The sequence below is a fragment of the Littorina saxatilis genome, linkage group LG2 (genome assembly GCF_037325665.1).
Source record: "Littorina saxatilis isolate snail1 linkage group LG2, US_GU_Lsax_2.0, whole genome shotgun sequence".
NCBI lineage: Eukaryota > Metazoa > Mollusca > Gastropoda > Littorinimorpha > Littorinidae > Littorina > Littorina saxatilis.
In genome coordinates, this window is record NC_090246.1 from 96,946,454 (window position 1) to 96,960,401 (window position 13,948).

The following is a 13,948-nucleotide window of genomic DNA, read 5'->3' on the forward strand; positions in this document are numbered from 1 at the left end:
GAACCAAAATCGGTTCCGCGCTGCGCGCTGAGAGCACGTGTTGAAATATCGACCAGGTTGTGTCGTGTCCCGGGTCTACCTGAATATGCCCACCAAATTTGAAGCAGATCCATCGAGAACTTTGGCCGTGCATGGCGAATACACAAATACACAAACACACAGACAGATACACAAACACACAGACACAAGTCGTATATATATATAGATATAGGTGAGGTATTCAATCTCAAAAACTTCAGAGAAAATGGGAAAAATAGCTGTTTTTTAGACAACATTTATGGCCCCTGCGACTTTGACCTTGAAGCAAGGTCAAGATGCTATGTATGTTTTTTGGGGTCTTGTCATCATACACCATCTTGCCAAATTTGGTACTGATAGACTGAATAGTGTCCAAGAAATATCCAACGTTAAAGTTTTCCGGAGGGCCGGACGGACGGACGGACGACTCGGGTGAGTACATAGATTCACTTTTGCTTCGCATGTGAGTCAAAAAAGTCTGTTTACGGTAACATAGGCACACAAAAAAAATAGGGTCGGGATTTTTTTTCTCTTCTCCCAAAAAACATATTTTGAAGTTATTTTGCCAAAAAACAGACCATTTTTTCCCAAAATGCCCCCAAAAAGTCTAGGGTCGCGCGAAAAAATAGGGTCAGTCGGGATACAAGATGTTTTATTGTCATCAATACAAGGAAATTTGGCATGTGTGTGGCAAGACATGATACATAGACATTTACAAAACACAACTGAAGTTCAATATCAGCACACCCTTACCAACATACCCATTACTTCAGACACACAGGCTACATGTGCCCCTCGGACGTACCCAACCCACAATTCACCCAGACTATTTTTTGGGGGGGGGGGGGGGGGGGGGGGGGCCTAATTGAAACAGAGAGACTCAGAACTTTATTACAAAAGGATAAGGTTTTAGGCAAAGCCTATTCTTCCAACCTGTCCTTTATACAACACCTAAAGAAAGAGAGAGAGAGAGAGAGAGAGAGAGAGAGAGAGAGAGAGAGAGAGAGAGAGAGAGAGAGCGAGAACGAGACAGGGCAGTGAAAAACATTCACACAAACCAACACATTGCACCTCTAAATTTGTTTAGACAATTTTTTTTCACTTTTTTACATGACAGGACGAAATTTAGTAGATCTTCTGTTCCTGTCTCTGCACTGCAACGCGGAGGTGGTTCTTCATCAGATAGTCTGTGAACTCCTGGTAGGGAGACTTCGTGAACACAGTCTCCTTCCACAGGTCTGGCGTCAGATAAGAGTAGGTCTTGGAAATGGCTGCATATGTCGCCTTGGCTGAAAAAGAGAAACACAAGTGTTAATTTCAAGTCCTGCACCCAGTACCTTCATGGCTTTCAGACAGAGGGGAGATAATTGCTTCTGGCTTTTCCAAGTCAAAATCGATTCAGTACTCGTAATGTCTCTCGATACTAAAACTAACACAGGAAAAACAGTTATTATATAAAACACTGACAAAAATTCAGTTCATTGCTTGAAAAATGTAGCATGAATTACGGCATCTCACCATTTCAAAGACACCAAAGCTGACCCCAAAACAAACCAGGGCAGAACAGATACATGTAACTGCAAGGAAGCACAGCTTACTTGCTATGCTTAGCCTCAGTCTATTTTGCTAACATCGACACTAAAGCAAACAACAGTAAATCGGCCCAGACAAAGATCATGCAAATAAAATGTTATGGCAGGCGCTTAGAACTATTTTTTTTTTATTTGCGCCCTGTAAATACCCTCATATATTATTATTATTATGGCAGACACTGGATCTTGCAACCGGCTTACCGAAATTGCCGAGGGTAGCTGTGGCGCCACGGGCAGATGTGTAGCAATCTTCAATACCAGCCATGGTCAGCAGCTTCTTGGGCACGGGGGCACTCACGATTCCAGTACCACGGGGGGCTGGGATCAGGCGCACCACCACACTGCCGCACTTGCCGGTAACCTAATCAAGAACGAGACAAACATTTAGTGACACAGAAAAGACATGCAAAATCGATACTCAAAGATCAGGTAACATTAAACAAACATACAGGCAAAACATAGCATACACAGATTCCCCTAGATTTACTCAATGGAGTGTGCGAAACAAGAATAAGCCCTGGGCTTTCGAATTGAGTATGTCTCAAACTTGGTCTGAATGGTAGGTTGAACAGTAATTACAAATAAGCAAGTTTCTGTGTATATTCCTCCATGAGCACTCACACACAAAGAATTGTTTTCCCACTCGACAGTACTTCCCAGAGGTTAGCAGAAATGAATCTTCATGACACTGAAGAAAAGTGTCACAGTTTAGCTGTTAAGTTTTCAGGCTTCACTGCTAATGTAACAAGCTATTCAGTATTCAGACCTGGGAACCCCTGTTTTGCACTTTGAGTATTCTCAAACAAACTTGGTGTATTTTCAAAAAAATGAGCGTGCTCCACACAGCGTTTGCACATCCATGATTAAAACATGCCTCATGCGCGTCCGTCACACCGTTAATTAAGTTTACCTAAACATTTAAAACAAATGCTTTTTCCAATTTTACTGACAAAAACTGTGCCGTATTTGACGGACTACAAGCCGCGACTTTAAACAAACAAAAAATATCATTGCGGCTTATAAAAAGATGCGGCTAAAACGTTACCTAAACTTGAATAGCATTCACCTAATGGAAGCCGCAGCGGATTTTCATTTCGCTCGATTAGCGATTACCGGTACTTTATTAGCTCTCTACTCAAGACTCTGCGCTTTTCTCTTTCTTTCGCGAATCTTCGTTTGTCAACAAGTCGTCGTGACAAGCGTACAGAGAAACACCGGATCTATCAGGATCTCGCGCGCACGAGATTTAGTTTTTTTTGTGTCTCGCGATAGTTGGAGGAGCGAGAGCCGCCATGTTGTGTTTTCGTCTGCTCAAAATGTGCGCAAAAGTCGCAAACCATCCCAAAAAAGCTTATTCCGGGCGGGACAACATGTGTGTGTCGGTTACAAATTGTGTGTGTGTGATGTTTTTCTTCAAACTTTTTCACTTTTCTTCTTTGTTTCACTTGTTTATTCTCTGAGCCGATTTTGCCAAATACCGTACTTTCGTTTGCCTGGTTGTTTTGATTGATTGACACGATCCGATATTTTTTTCGACGGCGGCTAATATAGTGACGTAATCATGTGCCAAAATACTGGATCGGCTTTAGGATGGGCTTGTGAAGAAAAGTAGTCTAGAAATTTTTCTCGTCGTATTTTTTTCCCACTGACCGTATTCTCGACAATCATGCTTTCAAAATACGGCGAAATCGTATGGGTTCCCAGGTCTGAGTATTGCTCAAAGTGAGCCAACTCCAGACATACCTTGCAGGGTACAGTGTGAGGCTTTCCGATCTTGTTACCCCAGTAGCCTCTGCGCACAGGGATGACAGACAGCTTGGCCAGGATGATGGCACCGCGGATGGCTGTTGCCACTTCTTTGGAGCACTTCACACCCAGACCCACATGGCCGTTGTAGTCACCCACAGCAACAAAAGCCTGCGGGTAGCAATATACAGAATAAGTAAACAATATACACAGGAAACGGTCCACTCAAGGGAGAAAAAGTAACCAACAACTCTACGAAACAACTTAGTCTAGTGCTGTTACCAAACTCAGAGGACAATAGGTCAGTTGGATCTAGATTGCAACTAAGCACATGTCCAACTGTTCTGGTTTAGTAGTAAAACTGATGGTCAAAAGACCTGTCTGACAAAAGTATCAGACACTAGACAGGGCCTGGCCAGAAAAATGTGCCATGGCCGAAGACCGAGAAGAACACTTTTTTTTTCTGTAGCGTATTATGAACAATTTCTCATGTTATCCATAAAAGATTGCATGGAATCAATACTAACTTCAGACTTCACAGTTAATTGCCTGAGTGATCGACAAGAAGAAGAAGACAGTGAATTGCTTTGTGTACCTTGAAGCGAGTTCTCTGACCGGCACGGGTCTGCTTCTGCACGGGCATGATCTTCAGAACCTCATCCTTCAGCGTTCCTGTGGGCAGGAATGTGTCGATGATCTCGCACTCCTGCATCAAAGAAACAAGACAACATTTTAAAAATGAAGAAACAAAACAACATTTAAGAACTGAGTCGTCCCCCGAAACGGGGATATTGGAATATGCGCCGAAATGGCTGCAATCTACTGGCCGTATAAAATTTCATCTCACACGGCATCACTGCAGAGCGCCTAGAACTGTACCCACGGAATATGCGCGATATAAGCGTCATTGATTGATTGATTGATTGAATATCATTAGTTCAACATCATATAAATACATTGGTCTGTATTGCATGCATAATTTGTAACTTGTGTGACAATGGTCACTCATCGTACTCATACAAACTTGATTTCATAAATATTTCTGTGTCCAGTTGGTTTTTGAATCTGTTGAGGTTAGTAGCCGTTTTAGTTTTGTGAGATAGTGAGTTCCAAACTGGTGCAACTCAATTGCTAAATGTAAACTTTCGCACATTTGTTTTTGCAAACTGTATGTTACATGTACAATTTATCAACATTATTTCTTGTTTTATCACACACGCTCTCAGCAAAAAAATATGAGCTGTCAATATCGTCCAGTTGGTTTAAAACCTTATAAGTCAGAATCAGATCTCCTCTGGTTCTTCCGTGTTTGTGGGATGGTCGATTTAGGGCTTTCAGACGTTCGCCATAAGACAGATCACTTAATTCTGGGAGTAACTTAGTTGCTCTTCTTTGTACATTTTCAATATCGACTGATTTATAATTAAGGTGAGGGTACCATATTCAATCAATCAATATGAGGCTTATATCGCGCGTATTCCGTGGGTACAGTTGTCCCACTCCTCCTGAAGTGCCTGCAATAGATCGCGGTGATTTGCCGGCGCTTCTTCTCGCCTGCGCACACGTCTGTCCAATTCATCCCAGAGGTGTTCTATCGGGTTCATGTCTGGCGACATGGATGGCCAGGGAAGCACCTGGACATGGTGGTCGGTGAGGAACTGGGTGGTGAGTCGTGCTGTGTGCGGGCGAGCGTTGTCCTGCTGGAATATGGCATCCTGGTCAGCCAGAAGAGGAAGGGCGTGTGGGCGCAGAATTTCCTCCACGTATCGCTGGGCAGTTATGCGCCCTTGGACGTGCACCAGGGTGCTCCTTCCAGCGGTATTGATCGCCCCCCACACCATGACGCCTCCACCACCATGAACGGGTGCCTCATCCACACAGTTGGGCATACGTTCGTTTACTCTCCGGTAGACCCTCCTCCGACCATCATGTCGCTGGAGCAGGACTCGTCGCTGAACCACACGTGTCTCCAGTGATTCCGGACGGTCCAGCGAAGGTGCTGGTTGCCCCACTGCACTCGGTTCTGGCGATGGCGGCGGGTGAGGACAGCTCCTCTGTGAGGCCTGCGAGCTCTCAAACCAGCTTCATGCAGGCGGTTCCGCACGGTCTGGTCCGATAATCGGTGTGGCCCGGGGAGAGCCTGGACAGAAGATGAGGCCGACAGGAAACGATTCCGGAGGTGGCGGAGCCGTATGAAGCGGTCGTGAGCAGCAGTTGTCGCCCTTGGTCTTCCCGCTCGTGGCATGTCAGCAATGGAGCCAGTGGCTTGAAACCTGACCCACAGTCTACTGATGGTGCTCTGGGACACGTGGAAGTGCCTGGCGATTGCACTTTGACTTTGGCCTGCTTGTAAACGACCCAATGCAATTTGGCGGTCTTCTCTGCTCAATCGGGCCATCTTTCGTCGCTGAATTGTCGTCTGATTTCTTTGTGGCGAACAATCCGCTTTTATGGGTTTTAGAAGACATGGTGAGAGCTCAATATTCCCCGAGTTTCACGAGATTACACTGAAGCATGACGAGTGGTCATGCCAAATGAGCAATTTTGACATTGTAGCCACTGATAACGCATGCGTCATGTGCAGAGCTCACTTGTGGCAATGGACGAAAGGTCGACGACCAGATAAACATTTTCTGCAGTTTGGTGGATATCCTTGTAGCCATATAACTAAATTAACCAAATATTACAACCTATGCGTAGGTAGCGGCAGACTGCACTCTAACTGACCATCAGCATGCTAAATTGAACATTTTCAGTCGTTTTCACCTTGTGATGTCTCAGCTATTTGTGCATGGATTTTCATCTACTTTTCATCAAAATAAAGAACAATCTTTACTCTTTTCATTGTTGTTGTTTTTGTGAAGATTGAATGAATGTGTACCTCAAGCCAATAAAAAGAATGAACCATGTGTTTCACCGCCCGCGGCAGTTCGGACGCCATGCGCGCAATGTTTACTGACTGTCAAATTTGTGTTCCCTCTTTGCCGGCTTCGCTTGCGTTGGACATGCGTTCTACACACTTATTTTTAGTATCACCATGTTCACAAGAGGATGAGGTTTTTAATGATATGCGGTTGAACGGGTTTCAAAGTAAATTGTGGAAGCAGTTTCCATTTTTCTGCAAAAGTTGATGATTTTTCAACGATTTTGAGAAAAATATCAACTAAAACCACATACTAACTTGGATAAAAACGAAGCCGATTCCATACCCTTTGGAATGAGGTACTAGGTTAATGTATTCATGACGTATCCTTGTCAAGCGAGCCAATCAAAAGCAAGCATCGTACTTTCGATGGTGGAATCGGTCGCTCACACAATGGCGTCAACTGAGAGCGTTACGGGCGGTTCGACCGAGGCAACTGAAAGCGCCGATTCAGACGGAATCGGTAAGTTTGTAATTATTCCGTGACAGATAATTCAACATCATTCTTCTAGAAACTGATTTTGTGTATTAGTTTTGAGAAATAATGAAAACATGACTGTGAAAATTACGATGTTGACGAGGTGGTACAACTTCGGATACTTCGAGTGTTCGACTTCAACCGGAAGTACCCATTGCGCTGATAAAATTGCATTTTTCAAAGACTGAAACATGTTTTTATTATGAAATATACAGTTTGATTGAAAGATAAAGGTCTTCTGACTTTGCCTTATTTTAGGTTTTAAAGATAAATGCAGGATTACGAAGATATTTACATCAATCCATAGGTATGTGTTCATCCAAGGGAGATAAATCGTCAGCTGGTGTGCTTTGTTTACATTTTTAGGCCTATGTCACGAGCATGTTTATGCACGTAATTAAGTTATTCTGTAGTTCACCATTGGTTCTACTTTCATAATAATCGAGGACCACCTTGATATTTACATTGCTCAACATGTGTTCATGCAATGGTTCAGTAAATGTTTTATTTAATAATAGTTGTGGTCATGTCATGAGAAAGTGTAGGCCTATTTCTGTTGTTTCATTTAGTGTGTTTGTAATCTATTTTTGTGTGTATTGTAAGGACCTTTCTTGTGTGTGCAGAGGATGGTGTGTATCATCAGCTCAAGGCTGTTTTCCTGGCATCTGGCAAAGGGAGGCGTCCAAATTTGCCATCTCAACTTGAACTGACAAACAAACTTCTTGTTCAAGTTCTGCGCCTGAGGGATGAAGGCAGGAAAACTTTTGACGAAGCAGCAGAATTCCTCTGCAAACTATTGCCAGAGAGTGACTTGACCTTTGCAAGTTCCAGGTACAAGCTTGTGTCTATGAAGGCGAAACAAGAGTTGGGCAGTGTGTCATCTCTACAGCAAAGTGAACCTGTGAGTGTGAACAGCTTGGGGCCTTATCTCGATGGAGTGACTCGCCAAAGTGTTTTGGGTGGGCAGCATGTAAAGCCATACAGACCACCATCTCATGGTCTTCTTAAAGACCTATTGACATTGAAAAGAAAAGAAAGCAAGTCCTACAAAGATGTATGTCAGTGGTGGTTGCAGCTGACAGGAAACAGCGCTTCAGAGGCATGCATGACGAAAGCAGCTGCACGTTTTCAGAAAAAACATGCTACTCTCCAGCCCAGTGCACACAGGCCTGCAGGACGAACACAATTCACCAGCTTCCTTGACTCCTCCCCTTTCCCATCATCACCATCATGCTCCCAAAGTGCTTCAAGTTCAACTTCAAGTGCACCTCCAAATGGCAAAGGTGACAGTCAGCCCGACTATGTACTGAAACTTGCAGAAGGAGCAAAGCAATTGTTTGCAGCAGGACGCAGGGAACATGAACTGCAGAAAGAGGTTGAAGACCTCAAGTTTCGTGTGTCAGTGCTGATAGAAGTGAACAAAGATTCCCAGATGGAGCTGGCAGTACTGAGAAAAGAAAAAGGGGAGCTACAACAAAGGTGCGCCACACTCAAAAGAAAAGCAGATGATTTTGAGACAAAAATCAATGACGGAAACGCGAGAGTGGCAGAAATCACAAGACAACTGAACTATGTACGTGACAAAGGTGTCGAGAAGAAGCTACAGAGGAAAGAAGCAAAAGTTGTTGAACTGAATGAAAAGCTGCAAGAGAACGAAGTGAACGCTCGCACTGCAGAAGATGATCAGCAGCGTTTGAGGGAGGAATTGCGAAAGCAGCAAGTTCAACAGGCAGACATGAGGCGACAGCTGGACAAAGCCAAGAGGAAGATTGCTGCAGAGAGGCAACCTGATCCACTACCACTACCAGTTCCTGAGCAACCTGCAGCACCAGAAGAAGTCAGACTGAAGAATGAAATGGGGCACTTCAAAAATAGTGCAAAGATTGTGATCATGTCACTAGTTGGTGAGTGTGAGGTGCCTGCCCACAGATGTGGGCAGGTGATCAAAACGGTTATTGAGAACGTTTGTGATGCCAGAGTTCCGGAAGGCGACCTACCTTCGCAGAGATCTGCACTTCGGTTTGCAGACCACATGCATGTTATCAGCAAAGCGCATGTTGCTGACACTCTTTTGAAAACGGATCATTGGGATTTGCATGTCGATGGGACTACCCGAGGTGGAATGAAATATGTTTGCCAGCAGGTCACCACAAATGAAGGCACCCTCTCACTTGGCTTCATTCCAGTCGCCACGGAAGACACCACTACACTAGTTGATGTCACTCTACAAATGTTGGAGGAAATCTCAGACATTTACTCGGGCACAGAAGCCCAGCAGATTTTCGTACAGATGTTGGTCAGTTTGACCGCCATCATGTCTGACCGTGCATCAGTCATGAAGTCGTTTGGACGGAGTTTGCAAGAAGAACGGAAATTGCTCATACAGACAGATGAAGGTCTTGAATTCCTGCATTGTAATGCCCATTATCTGTTGGGTTTGGGCGCTGAGTGCAAAAAAGTGCTGTCGAGAGAGGAAAAGGAGAGTGGTGAAAAGCTTGGAAGGGATGCCCTGCCACGCTTCAGCTCGTACAACAAAGCTACAGAATGCTCTGCGTTCAGGTAATTATTAATTTACTTTTTTCTCCATTTGATCTGCCCAAAAATATAATACAGCTTTAATCTAATTCTATCCATCACCCCAACTTCTATTTTTTATATGATTTAACATACCCTACATTTGATGTTTTGCATAACATACATTACAATTTACATTTGATGTTTTGCAGGTATGTCCGTACAGCTTGTGACATCCTTGGGCCTCGTGGTGATGACAAGAACGGTATACGGGACTACTGGGAGGGATACTGCCTGAGTGTGGGAAGACGGTCTGCTGTTACAAGCTTCAGAGAGAATCGCTTCAACAATTTGTTCCAAGCAGCTGCAGGTTTGTTTCCTTATAAACTTTAAAACCTGTATTATTACTAGTTTAGGGGTGGGGAGGGTGTTGAAAAGCATAAGAAATACTGGAGAGAAAGAAATGGTGTGCACACTAAATGTATCTTAATTTTGTCATTTTTTTCCAGGACTTTACTACCATCGTCATGATGTCCAAGACTGCCTTGATGTCCTGTCACAAGTGAAGAAATTGAATGGCAAGGTTGCAAGTGTTGCAGCCGACAACGCAAGTGAAGTCATCAACAACCACGTCATCACTCTGGGCCTGGTGTACTTCAGAATCACAGGTGCGTACTTTAGGGATTATGAATTTGCAGTAAGAAATAATGTGGAACTTTGCGTTTTGAATTGTTGATAAATAAATCAATTTTTACAGATAGTCTAGCATAATATTTAAAAAATGTCTTTTGTGTGTTTCACTTTCAGGTCCATACTGGAGCCTCCTTGGTGCTTCAGTGCACTACCTGGACTTCTTCAATTATGTTGGACGACTGCACAGACTCCTGATGGCCTGGTCACTTGACGCCTCCTCTGCCCTAGATGCAGATTGTGAGCCCCTCTTCCCCGACATCAACTTTCGTCATGACGGAAACATACTGCAGTCTTTGCTGTCGATTGGAGAGGAGAAGAAGGCAGCAGTGACAGCTGTGCTCCAGAAAGTATGTGCAGGACTGGTGGAGGTCACAGAACGGCAGCTGGCCGATTTTCTGCCCCAGGGAAAGTACTACAACGTTGACGATCCTGAGCTGCGTGACAAGCTGCAGCATTCCCATATCACCAACCTTGTGAGTGAAGAGAACTTTGCAGACCTGGACTTCTCACTGTTCAAACGCAGGAGTTCGAGCCTTCATCATCACTCCACAATCAACATGCTGAAGAGAAATAAAAGCATCTCTTCGTGGCTGTTGCACAAACCACTTGATGAGCAAAAACACTTGCTTGACCTGTCCAGCCAGAAGGCCAAATCCCTCAGAGAGAAGCATGTGTTGATGGAGAGAGATGCAGTGAGGGAGAAGAAAGACCTCCTGCAGCGGGCCCGCGAAAAGAAGGAGGCTGCAGATGAAAAGAAGCGCCAGAAAGTTCTCGGAGTCATGGATGACCTGAAACCCCATCAAGGTCCATGCAGTGTTCCTGCCGACATCCATAGGCTACTGGAATTGTACACCACAGACGGCGGCCTGAAGAAGGCACTGAGAGCAGAAATCCTATTTCAGAAGATGGTCATGAACCAAACCTCACCACATCTGAAGGTCACAGGTTCATCTCTGACCCTGGTGAACAGACTTTTGCAGTTCTTCGGAGGACTACCGGTTGAAAGGCTTCCTGCACTTCCTGACCCTCAAGGTCCTCCTGCCAAGCGCCCTCGGAGGGAGCTGTTTGAGGTAGAGTCGAGCTCTGACGAAGATGAAGAGGTGGAAGAGATGGAGGTGGAGCCAGTGTTTGAACGCAGATTTCAGTTTGAGCGTCTGGGAGAGATTGTGGCAGTATACTATGAAGATGCCTATTACATCGGAGAAGTATGCGAGTTGAACGGCATTGGAGAGGCTGAAGTCAACTTCATGGAGAGAATGAAACTGAAAGGAAGTGCCATTTTTAGATGGCCAGTGAAGGAGGACAGATGCCCCATTCCCTCGGATGTTGTCTTTGCTGGGAACATTGCCCTTGCCCCTTCATCATCTTCAGGGCGTTCCTTTATTGTGGAAAATCCCAGTGATCTTCCTGCAAAATATGATGCCTTTAAGGCATACCTGATTGAAAATGTGTTGTAAATTCATCAGATATTTCAAAGGTGAAATTTTTAGCTATAAATGAGTGTTTATTAGCAGAAAAATGACCGCTCGCCTTCATTTTTTTCAAAGATTATTTTTTCTGTTTCCACAAATTTCATGCTATCACTTTTAGATTTAGCAAGAATATAGATAAATGTAATATCTTCAATGTCTCCAAATTTGGGGAAGATCCCTCCAGTAGTTCAGAAGTTATGATGATTTTCATCCGAGTACGTACAAAATGACCGGACGCTGGGCAAATTGCTGTTTTACCCGACTTCGGCTATGTATATTTCATACACTTGTCAAATTAATCTTATGAAAAAAATTGGGCTTGGTCTTTGTATATATGTTTGTAAGATCTGACAGTTTCAGTCAGATCCTGCACATAATTTCAGTTTTGTGATGACCCAAAAGTGCCCTTTGGTTTTGCTTAATTTTATATTGTGTTTTTTTGGAAAGTTTGCATGTTTACTGCTCAAATAAGTATGAGTGCAGATTGCTGGAACTGTGGTTTTTTTCTATTCCTGGTTGTTGAGATCAGATCATTCTGAAAAGCTGAATGGACTGAGGATTTGATAAGTGGTAGCTTTATCATGTTTATGGTGTCAAAGTTGCCCTTTTTTCAGTTTTGAACGACGTCGCGACAGCGTAAATCTTAAAATGCAAATATCTCAGGAACTAGTAAAGGTATCCACTTAATTTTTTGTGTGTTTTGTTTGTTTTTTATTTTTCCATAAAAATGCATCAAAACATGACCTCTTACTTCATAACTAATTTTTGACTGCCGCTACCTACTATGCGTTTCTGTTTTTGAACAGTATATATCGCGCACATATTCAAGGCGCAGGGATTTATTTATGCCGTGTGAGATGGAATATTTTTTACACAATATACATCACGCATTCACATCGGCCAGCAGATCGCAGCCATTTCGGCGCATATCCTACTTTTCACGGCCTATTATTCCAAGTCACACGGGTATTTTGGTGGACATTTTTATCTATGCCTATACAATTTTGCCAGGAAAGACCCTTTTGTCAATCGTGGGATCTTTAACACGCACACCCCAATGTAGTGTACACGAAGGGACCTCGGTTTTTTTCTCTCATCCGCAAGACTAGCACTTGAACCCACCACCTAGGTTAGGAATGGGGGGAGAAAATTGCTAACGCCCTGACCCAGGGTCGAACTCGCAACCTCTCGCTTCCGAGCGCAAGTGAGTTACCACTCGGCCACCCAGTCCACATTGCCATACTCTAAGTGTGGACAGACAAGTGTTTTATATAATTGTGTAAATACTTCACGATTTGAAAATGAGAAGGCTCTTCTTATCAGACCAACCATCCTGTTTGCTTTATTTACCACAGTTTGAACATGAACATCAAATTTTAACTGTGGATCAAAGGCAACACCTAGATCCTTTTCTGATTCACACTCTGAAATGACAAATTCCTTATCATCCTGGCATTTCATAACATACTCATGTTTGGGATTCTTTTTTCCTATAATATATATGCATCACTTTACATTTAGAGACGTTAAAATAAAGGCACCATTTGTCAGACCACTGTTGCAAACAATTAATGTCTTGCTGAATTTGGTCAATACTGAAAGTGAAAGGAGTATTGTTGGCATTACTAATGCTATAATCGAGACCCATGGGAAGGATCACATACTGATGAACTTAACTGTTTACACTTCTTTTCCAATTTGATGTAATTTCTAGGACTTTCAACAGGAATTGGTGAATGTCAAGCTGTCACAAGCTGATCTCTGCCTATGTGACTGAGCATGCTGCACAATGAATAATCATAATAACTTTAAACACTGCCACCAAACCATTTGCACTATCCCGATTCTGACCTTGATGGGAAGGGAGAACATGTAGATCTCTTCCAAGCTCTTGATTTTTCCATCTTTGACCAGGCGTCCGAGTTTGGTAACTGGAACCCATTCTTTCTCGCCCTCCTTGGCCCCTCTGCCACGGCCTCTTCCACGGCCCCTTCCGCGGCCACGACCACGACCTCGCCCCCGTCCTTCGCCACCAAATCCACCACGGAATCCACCACGACCACCGCCACCGCCACCGGCTCCGCCTGCTTCAGCCATTCCTGGAGCAACAGAAATGAAGTAGTTGTAAATTTGCAGTCACACATTCGCGTGTGACACAGGCGATCACGTTAATTCGGACTCCCCGTTTTCATGTAAAATAGTCAAAGTACCTTAGCCGTCAAAACAAAAATAATCTCACAATACATTATAAGGGTCATTATTAGAACAATTCTTAACGTTATTAATGTCGATGGTTACTTCAGTGATGTACAATATTACGATTTCCTATGCCGTATATCGTTTCACGCACTTATCACTTGTTGTGGTCTTCGAGAAAGGATTACTTCCGGTTTACTTCAAGGGAAGACACTCCAAGGAAGCGCTTTGGATATCAACTTCTGGTACTTTTTCGGCATTTGTGAGAGAGGTGGGGACTAGCATTGGTCTTATTTAACAACATACCTCATGAGTT

The 13,948-nt window shown here is 43.7% G+C and overlaps 1 protein-coding gene across 1 annotated transcript; it reads right to left on the minus strand.

Moving 5' to 3' along the window:
* Positions 1 to 1,096: 1,096 nt before the first annotated feature.
* LOC138960259 (small ribosomal subunit protein uS5) lies at positions 1,097 to 13,897 on the minus strand. Its single transcript, XM_070332072.1, has 6 exons — positions 13,787 to 13,897; positions 13,288 to 13,535; positions 3,952 to 4,062; positions 3,354 to 3,527; positions 1,812 to 1,971; positions 1,097 to 1,307 (listed from the first exon to the last, which is right to left on the minus strand). Exons 2-6 carry the CDS (start codon positions 13,531 to 13,533, stop codon positions 1,144 to 1,146), a joined length of 855 nt encoding a protein of 284 aa, XP_070188173.1. The 5' UTR covers positions 13,534 to 13,535; positions 13,787 to 13,897; the 3' UTR covers positions 1,097 to 1,143.
* Positions 13,898 to 13,948: the final 51 nt, after the last annotated feature.

Coding starts and splice junctions, on each gene's coding strand:
- LOC138960259 (XM_070332072.1), bottom strand. CDS start 13,533: ATGGCTGAAGCAGGCGGAGCCGGTGGCGGTGGCGGTGGTCGTGGTGGA. Junction 4,063..13,287: donor TGTTCTCCCTTCCCATCAAG/GTCAGAATCGGG, acceptor TCTTTGATGCAG/GAGTGCGAGATCATCGACAC. Junction 1,308..1,811: donor AGCTACCCTCGGCAATTTCG/GTAAGCCGGTTG, acceptor TCTCTTTTTCAG/CCAAGGCGACATATGCAGCC.